Source organism: Haliotis asinina, chromosome 16 (genome assembly GCF_037392515.1).
Source record: "Haliotis asinina isolate JCU_RB_2024 chromosome 16, JCU_Hal_asi_v2, whole genome shotgun sequence".
Classification (NCBI taxonomy): Eukaryota; Metazoa; Mollusca; class Gastropoda; order Lepetellida; family Haliotidae; genus Haliotis; species Haliotis asinina.
The window spans coordinates 12,458,680-12,477,055 of NC_090295.1; the positions used below are offsets into that span (position 1 = coordinate 12,458,680).

The following is an 18,376-nucleotide window of genomic DNA, read 5'->3' on the forward strand; positions in this document are numbered from 1 at the left end:
TATAAAGCCTCTCCATTCATGAACAACTGCCCCACACGCTACCATCTGCGGAACGTCCACATCAGACTAGGTCTTAGTATGTCTCAGATCCAAGTTTCACAATACATCCAATATGTACTTGACATGTAAGTAAACGAGAATGCGTTTGCAATGTTTTTCACTATGTAGGGCCGAGACCATTCTGTTTGCTATAGATCAGTGAAGATCCGGGTTAGACTTGATCTTCGGTAACATATACGTCACATAGTTGTAAGAGGCAACTAACGGGATCGGGTGGTCAGGCACCCTGGCTTGGTTGACACATTCCGTCAAATCCCATTTGAGAAGGTCGATGTTCATGCTGTTGACCACTGGATTGTCTAGACTAGACTCGATTATCTACAGATTGTCGCCATATAGCTAGAATGGATTATTGCTGAATGCTGAGTTAAATAACAACCAACTAACAACCAGGAAATTGTTATGGTCCTGAATATCCGATGTCATCACGTACAGTAACGGACATACAAGTTCATGATGGAGTCTGGAAACAGTGGTGAGTGAGTGAGTGAGTTTAGTTTTACGCCGCACTCAGCAATATTCCAGCTATATGGCGGCGGTCAGTAAATAATTGAGTCTGGACCAGACAAGTCAGTGAGCAACAGGATGAGCATCGATCTGCGCAAATGAGAATCGATGACATGCGTTAACCAAGTCAGCCAGCTCACTCACTCACTCATAATGCAATCGGAATCGACAATGCTGAGAAGTTGCATGTGGATGTTTTATATTAAATCAAAGTAAAGACGACGATATGTGGAACTTATACATGTGAACTTAATCATCCTCAGTACCTCAGGTATGTCCTGGAGATGTCCTGGATGCGTCTTATTTTAAGTACAGTCAAAATCAAAATAAAGTTGACATCCATAAATTCTCCCTTTGTAGGTATTACTTCTAAGTGTCGTTCAAAGACGTGAAAATCAAAGTGTATACAGGTCCACAGGTTTACCTTCATCGTCATCACTATCTTTCAGGCCATCCACAGTCTCCCGGACAACGGGTACACAACAGGCAGGGTTGAAATACCACTTCGTCGATCCAAACTTGACTACCACGTCACCGTCGTGGTCCACTTCCTTCACCCGACCTACTTTACCCAAGGCCTGAAAATACCGTCACTTTTATTACAGTTACTTCGGTAATGATTCTGGAAGCATTCCATGCATTGATGGTCGTGAGTTCGAATCACAGTTTATCAATACCTTATTCGTTACTTAAATTACTAAAATTGCCCGGGGCACAACTGGCACAAAAGTTTACCTACAGCCAATTTACTGAAGTTCAAAGAATGAGTTTAGTTTTACGTAGCTCTGAGACTATATGCTGGTGTTGACAACTTGCCGGATTGGACAGCTGCCGGTTTTGATAGCTTCCACTGTACTAAGAGGTGCTGAGCAACAATCTGCGCTTGAAATGGAGTGAATGAGTTTAGTGTTACGCCGCACTCAGCAATATTCCAGCCATATGGCGGCGGTCTGTAAACAATCGAGTTCGGTTCCGACAATCCACACCCAGTGATCAACAGCATAAGCATCGATCTAAGCAACTGGGATAGGATGACATTTAAACCAAACAAGCGAGCCAGAACACCCGACCCCGTTTGTCATCTTTTACGACAAACCTGGGTTACCGAAGATCAATTCTTACCATCATGGGTGGAAATTCAAAGAAAGAAAGTTAACTTTCAGTCATTGTTTTGCCCACCTTTTCCATTTTGTGGTTCCATCCTCCATGTTTATCCTGAAGCATCTTTACCTTCTTCCTGTCATCAAGGACTCTGACCACGTCTCCTGCGCTGTGGTCGTACACCTATGCCCAGGAGAAACACCAAATAGGCACATGACGAAATATGGTACCATGTGTCAATCAAGTAAACAATTAAAATAGACAATGAATGAACGAGTGAGTCTTTAAACGTTTGAAAGCAAATTCTGATAGGTTTTAAGGCTAATATTTCCTTGTTCTTTTAACGATTATTGTCACTGAGTGAGTTTAGTTTTGTCAGAGGTTGCTGGACTTTGTCTAAGGTTTTGGTTCATGTGACATCAACATAGCAACTATTGAAAACAAGTGTTAATTTTACCCTCTCCATCAACATGTTTCGTGTACATTACAAATAAATCATTAAAAATAATTGCTCATTTCGCCTTAAGAAAGAGTGACTAGTTCCATAAATGAGTTAGTGAGTACTGCTTTACGCTGCTTTTATCAATGTTCCAGCAATGTATTGGTTCACCAGAGACGGGCTTCACACATTGTATCATGTGGGTAATCGAACGGGGTCTTCGGTAAACGCTTTAATCACTCGGCTACCTCACTACCCCTTGCTCCATAAATAACGGCAACACTTTTACCTCTGGACGTGTGTATAACGATCGAGTACCTTCAAGAGGGCTTCGGTGGCCAATCTGTATCTATTGGTGTCAAACACCACAGTTGCTACGCCATCACTGGGGAAATCTGTAACTCTTCCGATCTTTCCTTCGCACTGAAATCAGAATGAATGAAATTAGTTTTACGCCGCATGAAACATTAATACGGCGTGTGACACAAGCAATGGGCTATATAGAGGATACTAAAGCATATTCCGTGTAAAACCATTTTTATTAAACGAGTTAATGATTTGGTATCAGACAACCGAAAGCGAGTTTGATACTAAATCTTTAACGAGTTTAATGAAAATGGTATTTCACGGAAGCCAGTTGAGTATTCTGTTTATTACTCGCCAACATAACTTGACAGAAACTGCGGTGAAATTGCCTACAGTGTGAGGACTCTCAGCTTTCAAGTCAAGCAAGGTCTAGTAAAATCGCGACATCAACATTAGCATTGTGACGTCACAACTTTGAACCATTTTGACGTCATACGCCAAGCGGTATTACACTAGTGTAATATTGAAGTGAAAATATTACACTGCAGTATCTTCAACGGGCGAGTAATATAACCAATTATATCAATGTGGGAAATCGAACCCGGAAATCGAACTCGAGCGACTGGCCTAACCACTATGCTACCCCACAGCTCCCATTACAAGAATCAACATGGTAAGTACACTGTAGGACACAAATGCAACTTTATTACTTTACAAATACACCCAAACAAAGAGTCACAGTTGTATCTTTATTGCCTTCATTGGGACTTTTGACTAAATGTTAAGAACTTTTGACTAAATATTGATTAACAAACACATACCTATATATATATAGTAGTCACAGAAAATAGTATATAGTACATAAAATATATATTATATAATTGAAGTTTTATTTAAACGAGTATGTTGAGAAATGATTCTCTTACAGTCTAAGTGTCCTTTTCAGTACATTGTGAAACCTCCTTGCCCTGCATTACATGACTGAATGCGCTGAGTTACATTACCGATCACAGTTTGTAGGATATGGTGTGACAGCATATCCCTATATCCAACTACATCTTTCTTCATCCTCAATATTCCTGTGTCGTTTTCGGTTTAATCTGTCCTTCATTAGTCCTCATACATGCTCAATAGGGTTAAGATCAGGGGCCCGTTGCACAAAACTCTCGTAAGCCTAAGATCTCGTAGCCTTTCTCGTAGTATTCGTACCTCTTATACTGTAACATAGGAGATACGAACACAAGAAGAAAAGTTACGACATCTTAGACTTACGAGAGTTTTGTAAAACTGGCTCTGCGAGCCTAAACCTTCAACATCTTCTACCGACCACTGTTTGGGTGTGTTTCGCGTTGCTATCATGCTGGAAAATCCAGTTATCTTCATGTCTGGGCCCGTTTGAAGGAGGTGACCATTTAAGATGTCACCATATATCGTTCCTTCGCCATATTTCCAGAGAAAATACACAACGGCGTCGCTCCAAGTGATGATATCTCACCCCACATGTGAAATTTCTGATTTTGGTTTGGGCGTTGGTAAATATGTTTCATCGTCTCTTTTGTCCAAATTGGTATGAGGCTATATAATTCTTCTACCATTGAGGATTATAATTGCCATAATTTTTCACTCGATAATAAGAAAGTTGTCTATAAGAGTTGTCATTATTTCAAGTCGCAATAACACCTCACATGTCAAGGGTGTTGAGCTACTTACCGGAACAGCGACCCAGTCATGAAAACAGGCAGGTCACATGTCACAATATCTACATTATGCTCGGCAGGTCATGTCACGTGACTACTGCTGCTACTACTACTACTACTACTACTACTACTACTACTACTACTACTGCTGCTGCTGCTGCTGCTGCTACTACTACTACTGCTACTACTACTGCTACTGCTGCTGCTACTACTACTGCTGCTGCTGCTGCTACTACTACTACTACTACTACTGCTACTACTACTGCTACTGTTGCTACTACTACTACTACTACTACTGCTACTACTACTTCTACTACTACTGCTGCTACTACTACTACTACTGCTGCTACTACTTCTACTACTACTACTACTACTGAGGATATGGTCTATGGGGTAGAGTAGGTCTTCAGCGACCCATGCTTGCGACAAAAGGCGACTATGTTGTCCTTAACGAGTGGTCAGGCTCTTAGATTTGGTTGACAGTGCTAGACACATGTCATCGGTTCCCAAACTGATCCGATCGATGCTCCTCTTGTTGTTCACTGGATTGTCTGGTCCAGACTCGATTATTTACAGACCACAGCCATATAGCTGGAATATTGCTGAGTGCGGCGTAAAACAGAACTCACTCACTCACTACTGCTTCAGCTAATCCTTGCACTTTCAGTTACTTCTTCCCTACAGCAAACTCTCCGATCTGTCGACAGTCAACATACCTCAGACATGCTTGCTGTCCAACCGCCTTTGTTAGCCTGCACGCGTTTCAGCCCATCTTGGTCCAGCTGTATACACACTTTACACCCAACCTCAAAGTCCGAGTTGACAACAGGATGTGTACTCTGTGCGCCCATCAAGTCTGGATCATATTATATCTTAATGAATGCATACGATAGTAAAATCCAAAACAAACCCTTAATAATCTGTGTATATACATTTACGCTGACAAGAGGTCACTGCTCAGCGAATTCTTCACATCAGTACATCTCGCAATTGATATAGCATGACCAGAAATTATTGAGGATTTTAGGAATATGTTTAACTGGATTTCTAGTGTAAACAACTTTGACCAGCTATTAATTAAATTCTTGGTTTCCTTCATGAGAGACTATTCCGTTAAACCCTTTTTTCATTAGTTTGTGAAGAGTTACCCCCTTGTTTACTTGCTAGCAGACGACATTTTCAGTGATCCTCGAGCTCAGTATGAATTAGAGAAGTTGATTTTAGAGCATTATAACAAGGACGTAAGATCAGCTAAAGTGATTTCAAGCAGAACAGGCATCCCTTTGTCCACTGTTTATCATATTTTGAAAAATATTGCAAATGGATATGGCACTGAGCATCGGGGAGACGCTGGTAGACCCAGAAAATTGACTATCGGGGTACAGGGTGCGACTTGATATTCTTGTTTCTAAAACAAACGGAGTTTAGACAAGTTAAAGCTGGATACGACAGATAAAGGAACTGTGGCTGTCTGTAAGGAGGCAATTAGAACTGAGCTGCATGCAGTGGGTTTGCACAAAAGTCGAGGAATTCCATCATGATCATGAAACCAGAAGAAAAGGATCGAAGGTTGAACCGAAGGCAAACTGTTGCGCAAATGGAGTTGCGCAGCGTAGAGAATATGACCAGTCTTCTTGTGTGCGCGCGGAGCGAGCAAAGGTTGGCAACTCACTTACGCTCGAATACCTCGAGTGGCGCTTAAAACGTTGAATAAAACATATATCACGTGAGTAATTATTAAATATGGGTGTGATGGTACAACCCAGTGAGGAAATGTGAGTGTACCTTTGATGGTGGCAGTAATTTATTTTGATATGCAAAATATTTTTTAACCGGAGCGAGGTAAGAGCGTTGCCAACACTTGCTCGCTTCGTTCGCACACAAGAGAACTGGTCATATTCTCTACGCTGCGCAATTCCATTTGCACTACAGTTTGCCTGTGGTTGAACTTGTGCTTGCAGCATAGAAATTTTAACTGAGACAGATGAAAGTTCCGTGTGGCTGTTTCCTAATACAATGAAATTCTGGACCGAAACAAACTTTCAATCAGCGCCCAAAGTACAGTCCGAAATTTAACGTGTGGGGTGGCATATCCGTGCTAAGGGCAACGCCCCTTATTTGAAGGGAATATGAACAGTGAGTGGTAAACAGATATTCTCGTGGTACATTTACTAGCATCTGCTCACGTGTTCTGTGCACTTTGGGGGATTTACCAGCAAGACAACGACCCATTTAAACAAATCATTCAGAGGCCTGGTTTCGGACCCAAAATATGATTATTGACCAAGCTATAGCCCTGACCTAAATCCAGTAGAAACTCTTTGGGGAAAGTCTCAGTAAGAAAACTCTGACAAATATTCCTGAAATGAAACAAGAGGTGGTCCGACTTTCTGACTTCTTTGATCAGTGATACAGCTGTATGCCATGCCGCCGTGAAGCCTGCATTGGTGCCCATGGTGACTTGACAAAACACTAACTGTTCAATTGTATTTGAATCTGGAGTTATGTTCTGTTAATATTCACATTTAATACGTGAGTAATGAAAAAGAAAAATATGAAAAAATCACGATCTTTAAATTCTCCATAATTTCAGGTCATACTATATAATTACCGAGCGATTAACTAACTACACATTCTCTGGTTTGAAACACATCACAATATGACAGTAGCTTACGTAGACAAAGGATATTCGGAAGTGTCTTCCTTGAAATTTGCTTGTAACATCCTTTAAGCTTTAGTGCATGCAGCAAAAGATTGATTGTGACATGCATTCTTTCAAACGTGTGGAAATAAGGAGAACATTTACAGGACAAGAAATATATATCATGACAGTGAACTGAATTGAAAGAGTTCTTTGTCCCTTTAAAGGGGCGGCGGGGTAGCCAAGTGATTAAAGCGTTCGCTCGTTCGATTCCCCACATGGGTAGAATGTGTGAAGCCGTCACTGTGATATTGCTGGAATATTGCTTAAACAACTCTCACTCACTCACTCACTCACTCACTCACTCTTTTTCCCTGTGAGTCAAATATCGCGTATCAAAAACAAAATTAATGACACTATCACTCCAGCATAAATACTGTTTGGTCGTCTTTTCAAGAACCATTTTGGCGTGACATATGTATTATAGAGACAATATCTCACCTAGCACAGGTAAGTTATCCCTGAAGTAGTGTATCCACGGAGCTTCTTCTACGTACTTGACGTCCACCTTGCCGTCACGCCCCACCCTGTACAGATTGGAAGGACCTGCGTCCCACTTCACCCTCACTATACTGCCGGTCGTCCCAGCCCTCGGCTCGTCATGCATCTCAGTGATCGTGCCCATCCTTCCACTGCCGCCTTTGAGGAAAAAAATGTACATTTATGATACTAGTTTAAACAGTACATGTTCCTTGTAGACAAATAGGCATAAGAGACCACTTGACTTGGGATAACCACTTTTCTCACAGCGCCAGTGTAAATTATATATAATTTATATATTTAATTATAATAAGTATTTTCTTCGTCGCGAAGCATGTACAGTGAGAAAGACAAACACTCCATGCCCCAACACACACACACACACACACGCGCACGCACGCACGCACGCATGCACACGCATGCACACACGCACAAACTGATTGCTACTGGCATGTCATGTACACGTTCCACTTAAAATCAACACCCCAAACCTAACCCCACCTACGCCATAAATTATGAACGGTCAGTTACGTCCATTATGTCCGCTGGCATGATAAAAAAGGGAAATAACTCTATGACTCCTTAACCACAACGAGTGCAACGTTTCTGTGAAATTGCTTTGTTGATCGAGTGGGGCATGGATTATTGTGTGAGGTACCGTCTTGCTTGCCCCAGCTCCAATCCTCTCCCCTCACAACCCTTGCCCCAGGGTACAGCCCGAGAGAACGTAACATCAGACAAATTGATCTTTTCTTTACTTCAACTCTGAAAGGATAAAATCAAATACGAGATCAGTACATTGTCAATGTATGCAGTAATGTATAATATGTCTGCAGAAATTCCAAACTTTGCCTTTGATATTTCGAACCCATAGAAAAAGAGAACCTGTTTGGTGAAACAATGATGGCAAGATTCAGCGTCAGTGGACAGGCGACCCGTGAAGGTCCCGGGGAGAACAGGCCTTCAGCAACCCATGCTTGCCACGAAAGGCGACTATGCTTGCCGTAAGAGGCGACTAACGGGATCGGGTGGTCAGACTCGCTGACTTGGTTGATAAATGTCATCGGCTTCCAGTTGCGCAGATTGATGCTCATGCCTTTGATCACTGGATTGTCTGGTCCAGACTCGATTATTTACAGATCTCCGCCATACAGCTGGAATATTGCTGAGCGCGGCTGAAAATAAAGCTCACCCACTCACTCACTCATTAGACGAACGGGGATGTTTTGTCTGATGACCGACAAATGGCGTAGCATGATTGCCAACATCGTCGTTTAGATTTTAACTATCTTTCAATTTTTCAGCTTCTAAATAGTTCGACCGCTAGGTTTGATACCTTCAGGTGTTTCATCATTCAGCATCATGGATTAGTACCATCCGATAAACAAAACAACAGTGCAAGATTATGTTAAACAGCTATCAATATAAAGAGAAGACATTCCACATACCCCGACTCGCCGGGCATAGCATGGCGCAAGAACGTGTGACTTGTGTCGTGCATGTCTGTAGAGTAACACGTTGAGCACAAACTGGTCGTTGAGCAGTGTTTACACGTCCATCTCGTGCCGTAGAAGTTCGTTGTTTCACAGCCCTCACATGTGAAACCCTCGTGTCGTATTCCTGAAATTCCGTTATTCAACATGCTAGAAATCAGTAATGCAAGTAAATGATACGTTTGTGTTCGTAAGAGTGAGTGCGTACGTGCGTACGTGCGTACGTGCGTACGTGCGTGAGTGACTGAGTGGTTTGGTTTGTTGTTTAACGCCGTGCTCTGCAATATTGCAGCTATGAGACGACGGTCTGTAGATAATCGTGTCTGGACCAGACAATCCAGTGACCAACATCAACAGCTACATCTACGCAATTGGGAACCGATCACGTTTGTCAGTCAAGTCAGCGAGCCTGACCACCCGATCCCCTTAGTTGCCTCTTACGACAAAGGTTTCTGATTACCAGTTTTCACTCTGATCTTCACGCGACCACTGAGTGAATGAGGTATAAAGGTATTTAGGTTTTACGCTGTTTTAGCAATATTTTAGTTATATCACGGGAGCCAAAAGAAATGGGCTTTGCACGTTGACCAATGTGGGAAATCGAACCCGGGTTCATAATAACTGTCGCATAGGGATAATAACATGTTGTGAAATAGGTGAACATCGGTCACTTGTGCACAGGCTATGCCACAGACACCAGGAAGAGGCTTCCAAGAGGGTATAAGAGCCCGTGACGAGAGCCTTTCACCTAACAAACATAAATACGCCCCGAGAAGGTCCAGAGAAGGACAGACAGCGTCTTTATAGACACGACCATTGCCAGACAGCACATATAAATGTACTCAGCACATGTAATTGTGCCCATTCATCAATGAAGATCTGAAAAAGGTATCTTACAACTGAGATTTAAGGACTGTGTATTAGTGTATACACATTGATAAGGTCAGATTACAATAAGGGGGCGCTCCACCGACGTTATGTAGTAGATATATTTAGTTGATCACAACACTGATCAGTATAACTGACTCGCCTGAGTCATTCATACCGTCATCTTTGTGGTTTCGACTGTGAGCCCAACATATATCATATTTGGGATTTCACTTCCTCAGTAAAGTACAAATTCTAGTACTTTTTTTTGGTTGAGTCCCATCCGGGATTCGAACCCGCACTGTGGAAGTCGCGGTGGCTGAGCGGGTTAGGCGGCTGACTTTGTGTGCTGGCGATTAGGTGCCTGACTCTGAGGGTTCGAATCCCGGATGGGACTCAACCAAAAAAAGTACTAGAATTTGTACTTTACTTAGGAAGTGAAATCCCAACTATGACATATGTTGCGTTTGACCACTTTCTAAATGGCATCGTGTAATCATGACTGTGAGCCCGTGTCTTAACAGCCCGTGAAGTGGTAGGATGGCCTAGTGGTTAAAGCCTTAGCTTGTCACGCTAAAGACCCACGTGCGGTGTTTGATGCCCATTTCTGGTGTCTCCCCGGATTTGCCTCAACTGGAAGGAAATGGCTGATACAATGCAAAGGGCAGTAATCACAACGATGCTTCAAGCGTCACTGTTTCCGGAACTGAAAATCCTCGTCCACTAGTCGGGATTCCCGGAGAGCAGAGGTCCCAAGTAGCATGGATAACTAACAAAACTGTGACTGAGTGACTATTTTTGTGTGTTGGCTGAGTGTCTTAAAACTTAAAACACCCTATCGCAAAAGTTTATTTCCTGTATTATCGGCGACACTTTATTCATATCGATAATTATCAACATGTATCTGATTATCTGATTATCGATCCCTCTAGCCATCAAGCCATCACTAGTTATTAGACTTATTGAATGGGTGAGTTTAGTTATACGCCGCCTTTTGCAATGTTCCAGCAATATCACATCGGGGGACACCAGAATCGAACCCGCGTCTTTGGCGTGATGAGCGAACGCTTTAACCACAAGTCTAAGCCACCGCTCCATAGTGACCGTGTGTCATAATACGTTGTGCCTGGGTTGGGCAGCACACACACAGACACGTACGCACGCACGCACACACACACAAACACAGAACTATCCTCACCTATGCTTCCAGTATCCAGGATTCTCAGGTCATGTTTGCCGTCTTTCCCAGCTCTGCACGTCGTTCTCTGACCACCGTCCCATATGACGTCAACACGACCAGCGCCATCTTGTGACACAACAGTACCCACGTGACCTTCACCTCCATCTCTCTCTCCGCTGGACCAGTCAGGCCCACGCACAACCCGTAAACCAACGTACATACTGAATTGCCAAAAGTTCATGTTTTAATTGACAGACAGTTGCAACAAACTCAGCAACTTCAGGGCGCATTTAATGTATAAAAAAGATTTCGTTTTAATGAAATTGTAGAAAAAGAAAAACGAACTTGCAGGCTTCTATACTTTCAGCTGTTATAATCCATTGCTATTCCTATGAATACATTAAGCAGAAATTAAATACAGCTGTCAAAAACTGGAAGCTGTCTAAACCGGCACTCACTGGGACTGAAGAAATAATCCAGTTTAGACAATGGGCCGGATTATGGAGCTGACGATATCTGTACAAGCCACGGATTGAACTGAGACTATATGCTGGTGTTGACAACTTGCCGGATTGGATAGATGCCGGTTCTGACAGCTTCCACTGTAATAAGAGGTGCTGAGCAACAACCTGCGCATGAAACGGAGTGAGTGAGTTTAGTTTTACGCCGCACTCATCATTATTACAGCCATATAGCGGTGGTCTGTAAACAATCGAGTCTGGACCAAACAATCCAGTGATCAACAACATGAGCATCGATCTGCGAAAATGAGAACCGATGACATGTGTCAACCAAGACAGCGAGCCTGACCACCCGATCCTGTTAGTCGCCTCTTACGACAACCGCACATTTTTACCAACATTCAATACAAACCCCCCAAAACATTTTTGCTCCATGTTACCTGTTTGTTTGTTTTTTGTTCAGCATGCGTGTTGATGACACAAATAAACAAAATGCACAAATAACCAGACAAAGCAAAGTGAGTTTAAATTCATAAATCATTGTCCCAAGTAGCTTCAATCCCTTCCCCCCCCAACCCCCACCCCCGAAAAAAAATTAAATACATACAATACTATAAAACAAAAATAAATAAAAAATAATGAAAACTTAAAATGAAATAAACTAAAAAATTTGGATAAATACACAAAAATAATAACTACTTGAATGAGTGTAATACAACTTAATATGAATTAAAAAATCGCACTCGCCAAAATTACACATCATATTACATTGCACCATGATGGATTTTACGTCCAGTTCTTCGGTTCCCAGATTATATTTATAGTTCCCAAATTATATTTCTTGATTGATAGTGTTCAGGTTGGGGTATTGTCGGTCAAAGAAATAATACACCCTGACGCATGTGCAGCAAGGGCAACATGTAAACTACAAGCCTGAGCAACAGGGACAAGACCGATGAGGAAATAAGTAACGGTCAAGTCTAACGATGCAGAATGTCACGCATAGAATCGAAAGAAGAAAAGTAGTTATAGGTTTAACAAGGCAACTAATCATTCATAAATATATAAACATTCCTAGACATTACACTCGAGCTGTTTTAACCTGTGGTCCGAATCAAACAACGTACCTTAATACGAAAGTGTAAACTGCCCTAGTCTTGTCAGCTGATGACGTGAGGCTATAAATAGTGACATGCGGGAAATACATAGATTCGCTTTGAGAGCTATATTTAGAAGAAGTGCGTATTGACTCCCGGGTCGTTTCAGCCCAGTAAGGTCATACATAGTATTCCCAGAAATTATTGAGAAAGTTGTTTCAGGAAATATCTAATACAGTTACAAAGGTTTAACTTAAATTAATGTGCTGAGATAGGGTTCGCTTACAGTCAAAGTGTCTTTCAGTACTTAATGGGACCTCCTTACCCTTCAATACACAAATGAAGCCGCCTAAGGTAAACTACCGATCAAAGCTTGTAGGAGATCGTGTGACAACGTATCCCATGGCCAGTATTCTACCTCTTCTGTTCTCATATCAGCGACTTGTGAAGGTCCGGGTTAGAACGTACCTTCAGTAACCCATGCTTGTCATAAGACTAACGGGGTCGGGTGGTCAGGCTCGCTGACTGGTTGACACTTCATCGGTTCCCAGTCGCTGAACTCGATGCTCATGATGGTGATCACTGGATTGTCTGATCCAGACCAGTTGTTACAGAATGCCGTTTGAATATTGCTTGCTTGCCATAAAAGGAATGGAGAGACTTTATAACGTTTTGGCAATATCAACCCGTGAAGGTCTCGGGGTAGAATAGGCCTTCAGCAACCCATGCTTGCCATACATGGCGACTATGCTTGTCGTAAGAGGCGACTAACGGGATCGGGTGGTCAGGCTTGGTGACTTGGTTGGCACATGTCATCGGTTTCCAATTGCGCAGATCGATGCTCATGTTGTTGATCACTGGATTGTCTTGTCCAGACTCGATTATTTACAGACCACCGCCATATAGCTGTAATATTGCTGAGTGCGGCGTAAAACTACACTCACTCACTCATTGAATATTGCTGAATCCAGGGTAACACTGAACTCATTCACTCACTCTTCCGAAACCACTGTTTTGGTGTGTTTTGGGTCGTTATCATACTTGAAAATCCCGTAATGTTCATACAGAAGCAACCTTAGTGCTTAGAGTACCGCAGGACAGTGATAAAGGTATGGGAGTTTGGGTCACCTTAGCTCTGAGATCGCTTTATACGACGATACCCTAGGGCTGAAAATAGGCCAGTGTAACCTTGAACATTTTTGTTCTGTAACCACTGTTTTGCGTGGCGCATTGTTTGTCGGGTCGGAATCCAACTACCCACATACAGTGTCAGGGCCGTGGGAAGGAAGTGAGCATTCAAAGGAACATCATCAGCATTGATCCACCCATTTGCGACCATGCTTGTCGTTAGAGGCGACTAACGGGGTCGGGTGGTCAGACTCGCTGACTTGGTTGACACTTGTTATCGGTTCCCATTTTGCGAAGACACTATTGTTATTGATCACTGGATTGTCTGGCTCAGGCTCGATTATTACAGACTTCAGCCACATAACTGGAATATTGCTGAGATCAGCATAAACGCAACTCAGTCAGTCACGACCCCTCAGACATATGCAGGATGAAGGGAGATAATGCTGTTTCGACAGACTGTCACACCGTATCTGATATGTATCCTAAAATACTCATCGAAAACAGAAGTAAAATGTGTTTTACTTTTATTTCGTAGTTTTGAACACAACTTACGTTTGATTGTTAAATGAGTTATGATAACCTTTTTTCCCAACCTTTTTCCAAAAGTAACAATATTTCCGAAATCTGTTTACAAGAGAGCCAGTCATGTCATTTTTAGCCCTTGAATTTCATCCAAGTCACAACGTAGGGTTTCTTATGCCAGCTATATTATGCAAGTAGGATGTAATTTCCATAGGTTAGCGAACATAATACATTTTACGATAAATATCACATACCATTCATACTTTATTCCTTTTATTCTAAACAATATGTGCAAAATAACTGATTGAGGGATTTTCTCAAAACATTTTTCATGCCTGTACTTTTATTAAATGTTTTCTTTATTTACGAGTTCATTCATATTTTTGAATGCCAATTGCACATTCGCTATGCAGGAAAATGCATGTGCTACAGATAGTGGACACCAACCCTTATTGTTGTTGATTGTGACGTAAGGCTTAAAAAGTCTCTGAAGTTGTTGATATTGTGCATTGTTTACCTTTAAAATGGTACGGTCGCCGGTTGGAGACGTGCTCAGTTTTCACAATTAATTAGCATGTTCAACTGATGAATACATTCCTGTTTGTCGACATTATTCATAGTAATCATACGATGTTATGTAAGAGTCAACGATGCATGACTGAAAAGGTACACGAAGAAAAAGGTCAAGTGAATGAGGATGGGGATGTAGGTCGGAAATTGATATGAGCGCCCACCCTCTCCGGACCTCACAGATGTGACTTCGCCGCCTGTACTTACAACTCCCCCGACAGGGAAGGTTTAGGAATGGGTTCACGTAATTTGCATGTCACATGCATTTTATTGATACGTTCTACAATAGTCCCATAGTTGCCATGTTGCATGTACTACACGTATAAAGCTAACACTTTATTGATTTTGGATTAACATGGTGACGAATCAAAGCCAAATCCAGCGATAAAATTAAGAATACGATCTATAAAATTGAAGTGTGCATACAGTCTGTAACGATCCCTGTGTGGTCACGCGATGATTTCAAAGGGAGACAACTCTGCCATTCGTTTGGACTGCCGTGTTAAATATTTTCGTGCTTGGCAAGCAAACATTGGATCATAATACTCTTGGCCACAACTGTCAGATACGGGTAAAACGTAAATTATGCAGCCTTTTTGTCAGAGATTTGGTTGGCCCGAGCTGACTTAGTTAGATATAAGTTCCATTTAAAATTTGGTCGAATGAATAAATTACACTGATTTGAAATGATGTATCGGCAAAGGGTGTGTTGAAGCGGGTGTAAAATACCTGGCTTCTTGAGATGGCATGTGAGACCACATCATTAAGGGTATCTTAATTATTGTCAGGGTTTTAGTCGAAGAATTTTTGTTGTTTGTCAAGCATGAGGGATAAGAGGGATGATGTAAAGTACATGTTTCGGGGGTCTTTGATCCCAAGTGAGGTAATTTCACTTTAAATTAGTTGCTGGCTATCTATGGTCCAGTTTCATATTGCATTTTATTACTCGCCCGTTGAAGATACTGCAGTGTAATATTTTCACTTCAATATTACACTAGCGTAATACCGCTTGACGTATGACGTCAAAATGGTTCAATGTTGTGACGTCACAATGCTAATGTTGATGTCGCGATTTTACTAGACCTTGCTTGACTTGAAAGCTGAGAGTCCTCAAACTGTAGGCAATTTCACCGCAGTTTCTGTAAATTTATGTTGGCGAGTAATAAACAGAATACTCAACTGGCTTCCGTGAAATACCATTTTCATTAAACTCGTTAAAGATTTAGTATTAAACTCGCTTTCGCTCGTTTGATACCAAATCATTAACTCGTTTAATAAAAATGGTATTACACGGAAGGTCGTTTAGTATCCTCTATTTATGATGATACATACTATGTATGGTTACATACTAGTTATAAACAACATGACTGGATTTATGAACAATTTTATTTTGTCTGCCAAAAAAATGTTTCAAGTAAAGGTATAGCTGAGATTTTGCCGATGTGAAGATACGGGTTAGAATTAATTCAGAAACCCAGGGTTATCGTAAGGGACGACTAACGGGATCGGGTGGTCAGGCTCACTGACTGAGGTGACGCATTGCATAGTATCCCAACTGCGTAGATCGACGCTCATGCTTTGATCATTGGTCTGTCTAATCCAGGCTCGATTACTTGAAGATCGTATAGCTGGCACATTGCTCCGTGCGGCGTAAAGCTAAAGTCACTCACTCAGTGTGACCCAAATACGTAACTCGATGATCGTTATGTCAATCACTGTATTATCTGGTCCAGACTTTATCTTTTACAGTTTAGTCAATATTTACCATTTTTTTCACAAGTATCAGTAGTTATGGTATCAATTTGATTAACCATCAGGGTCGATGCTCATGCTGTTGACCACTGGACAGTCTGGTCCAGACTCGATTATTAAAGGGCTGGTGTCACATGGTTGGAATATTGCTGAGTGAGTCGTGAGTGAGTGAGTGCGAAATTGGGATACGATGACGGGTCAACCAAACCAGCGAACCTGACCACCCGATTCCGTTAATCGCCTGTTACGTTGGTGAAAACCAGTTCTAACTCCGGTTTGTTGTGTGTAAGGATCTTAACTACACGTAATAGTGTTCAGTTCCAATATATGTTAACTTGTTTGTTTAACGCTACACTCATCATAAAAAATATCCCATCTATATGACTGTGGTATGCAATACTCGAGTCTTGACCAGACAAACCAGTGTTCAATATCATGAGCATCGATCTACGCAGTTGGGATACGATGACACGTGTCAGTCAAGTCTTGGGATGCTGGAGATCGATTTTAACTTGCATCTTCGCGGGTTCGTTATTTGTAATCAGCCCTTTGACACGTACATACAACCTTTACTGAAAAGATCACAAAATAATCTACTTTCGAAAATGCGAAAATCCTCTGCCTTTTATGCAGGATAAGGGAGATAAGCTTGTCTCGGCATACTGACAAACACTACCTGTGACTATCTGTGCATCCTAGTCCTAATCTCGAGTCCCTCGGGTCTTTGAAGCTAGGATATTGCTGAGGGTGGCGTAAAACAACACTGAGGCATGCAAGCAATGAAAACCCGAACATAGTAAATTATCTTGAGACAGTTTATGTCAAACGAGTTGACAAATAACAGGGGCGTAAACAACTGAAACCTCGTGCATTGGTGGAGACTGTATGAATTACAGCCGCAGGTTCGAGACGTACTTTGTATTTACAATCCGCATGATCAAAGATGAATACATTCATGTTTGCCAACTAATTATGCATACGAAACGACGGCAAGGTCATGACATCACCAGCAGAACGGAAAAGACAGTAGCAGGTTGAAAAGGTCTAGTGATTGAGGGGGTGGTTATTAGTCAGAAACAGGTTCAACGGGCACCAAACCTTTCCGAACCTCAGCTCTCCTCCATTCGCCGCGACATCATCAACCCCTGCGGCTCGTGAGTGAGTGAGTGAGTTACGTTTTACGCCGCACTCAGCAATATTACAGCTATATGGCGGTGGTCTGTAAATAATCGGGTCTGGACCAGACAATCCAGTGACCAACAACATGAGCATCGATCTGCACAATTGGGAACCGATGACATGTGTCAACCATGTCAGCGAGCCTGACCATCCGATGCCGTAAGTCGCCTCTTACGACAAGCACAGTCGCCATTTATGGCAAGCATGTGTTGCTGAAGATCTATTCTACCCCGGGACCTTCACGGGTCCAGAAGTGTAAGGAATGAGTATACGTAATTTGCATGTCTCAAGCATATTGTTGACAAGTACTGCAATAGTCTTACTGTTTCCGGTTGTTAAAATGAGCATTCAACTGAATTTGGATTGGTACAGTGACGAATCAAAAGCACATGCAGTGATAAGTTTAGGAATATGGTACATCAAATTCAGATGTGCCATCTGAAACGGTCAATATTTGGTCACGCGACGATTTTAAAGGGAGACAACTCTGCCATTCTTAGTTGGCGTTGGAGTGCCGTGTAAACATGTCCAACATTTTTGTACATTGTATGATTGTATTCGATATGAACACCCGTGACCTCGATCCTGGAGTAAGTTGAGTATTGTTTTGAGTTTTGTCAGAGAGTTGGTTCAACCGCGTTGGGATGTGTTGACCTGAGCGACAATTAACCCCCTGGATGCCGAGTCCCTGTGGCATCCAGGGGGTTAAGCCCCAGAAATGTTTGTTTTACGCCACCATTTAGCAACATTTCTGGGCTATCAAATGAGGACGCACGCGTTACAGAGTGCTGGGCCTAGATTTCGGAACTTCTCTTAGTGGTAAAATAGTCGTA

General features: G+C 42.0%; 1 protein-coding gene across 1 annotated transcript in view; it reads right to left on the reverse strand.

Annotated features, from left to right (window-relative positions):
* The window catches only part of LOC137267621 (uncharacterized), a 49,239-nt gene extending 36,773 nt beyond the window's left edge, over positions 1–12,466 (reverse strand). The window contains exons 1-10 of the mRNA XM_067802107.1: positions 12,420–12,466; positions 11,290–11,460; positions 10,850–11,052; positions 8,740–8,911; positions 7,950–8,056; positions 7,253–7,450; positions 4,827–4,966; positions 2,426–2,530; positions 1,747–1,851; positions 992–1,145 (exon numbers count right to left, since the gene is read on the reverse strand). Of these exons, the coding sequence (XP_067658208.1) occupies positions 992–1,145; positions 1,747–1,851; positions 2,426–2,530; positions 4,827–4,966; positions 7,253–7,450; positions 7,950–8,056; positions 8,740–8,911; positions 10,850–11,051 (1,183 nt within the window). The 5' untranslated portion in view covers position 11,052; positions 11,290–11,460; positions 12,420–12,466. The remainder of the gene's footprint in view (positions 1–991; positions 1,146–1,746; positions 1,852–2,425; positions 2,531–4,826; positions 4,967–7,252; positions 7,451–7,949; positions 8,057–8,739; positions 8,912–10,849; positions 11,053–11,289; positions 11,461–12,419) is intronic.
* Positions 12,467–18,376: the final 5,910 nt, after the last annotated feature.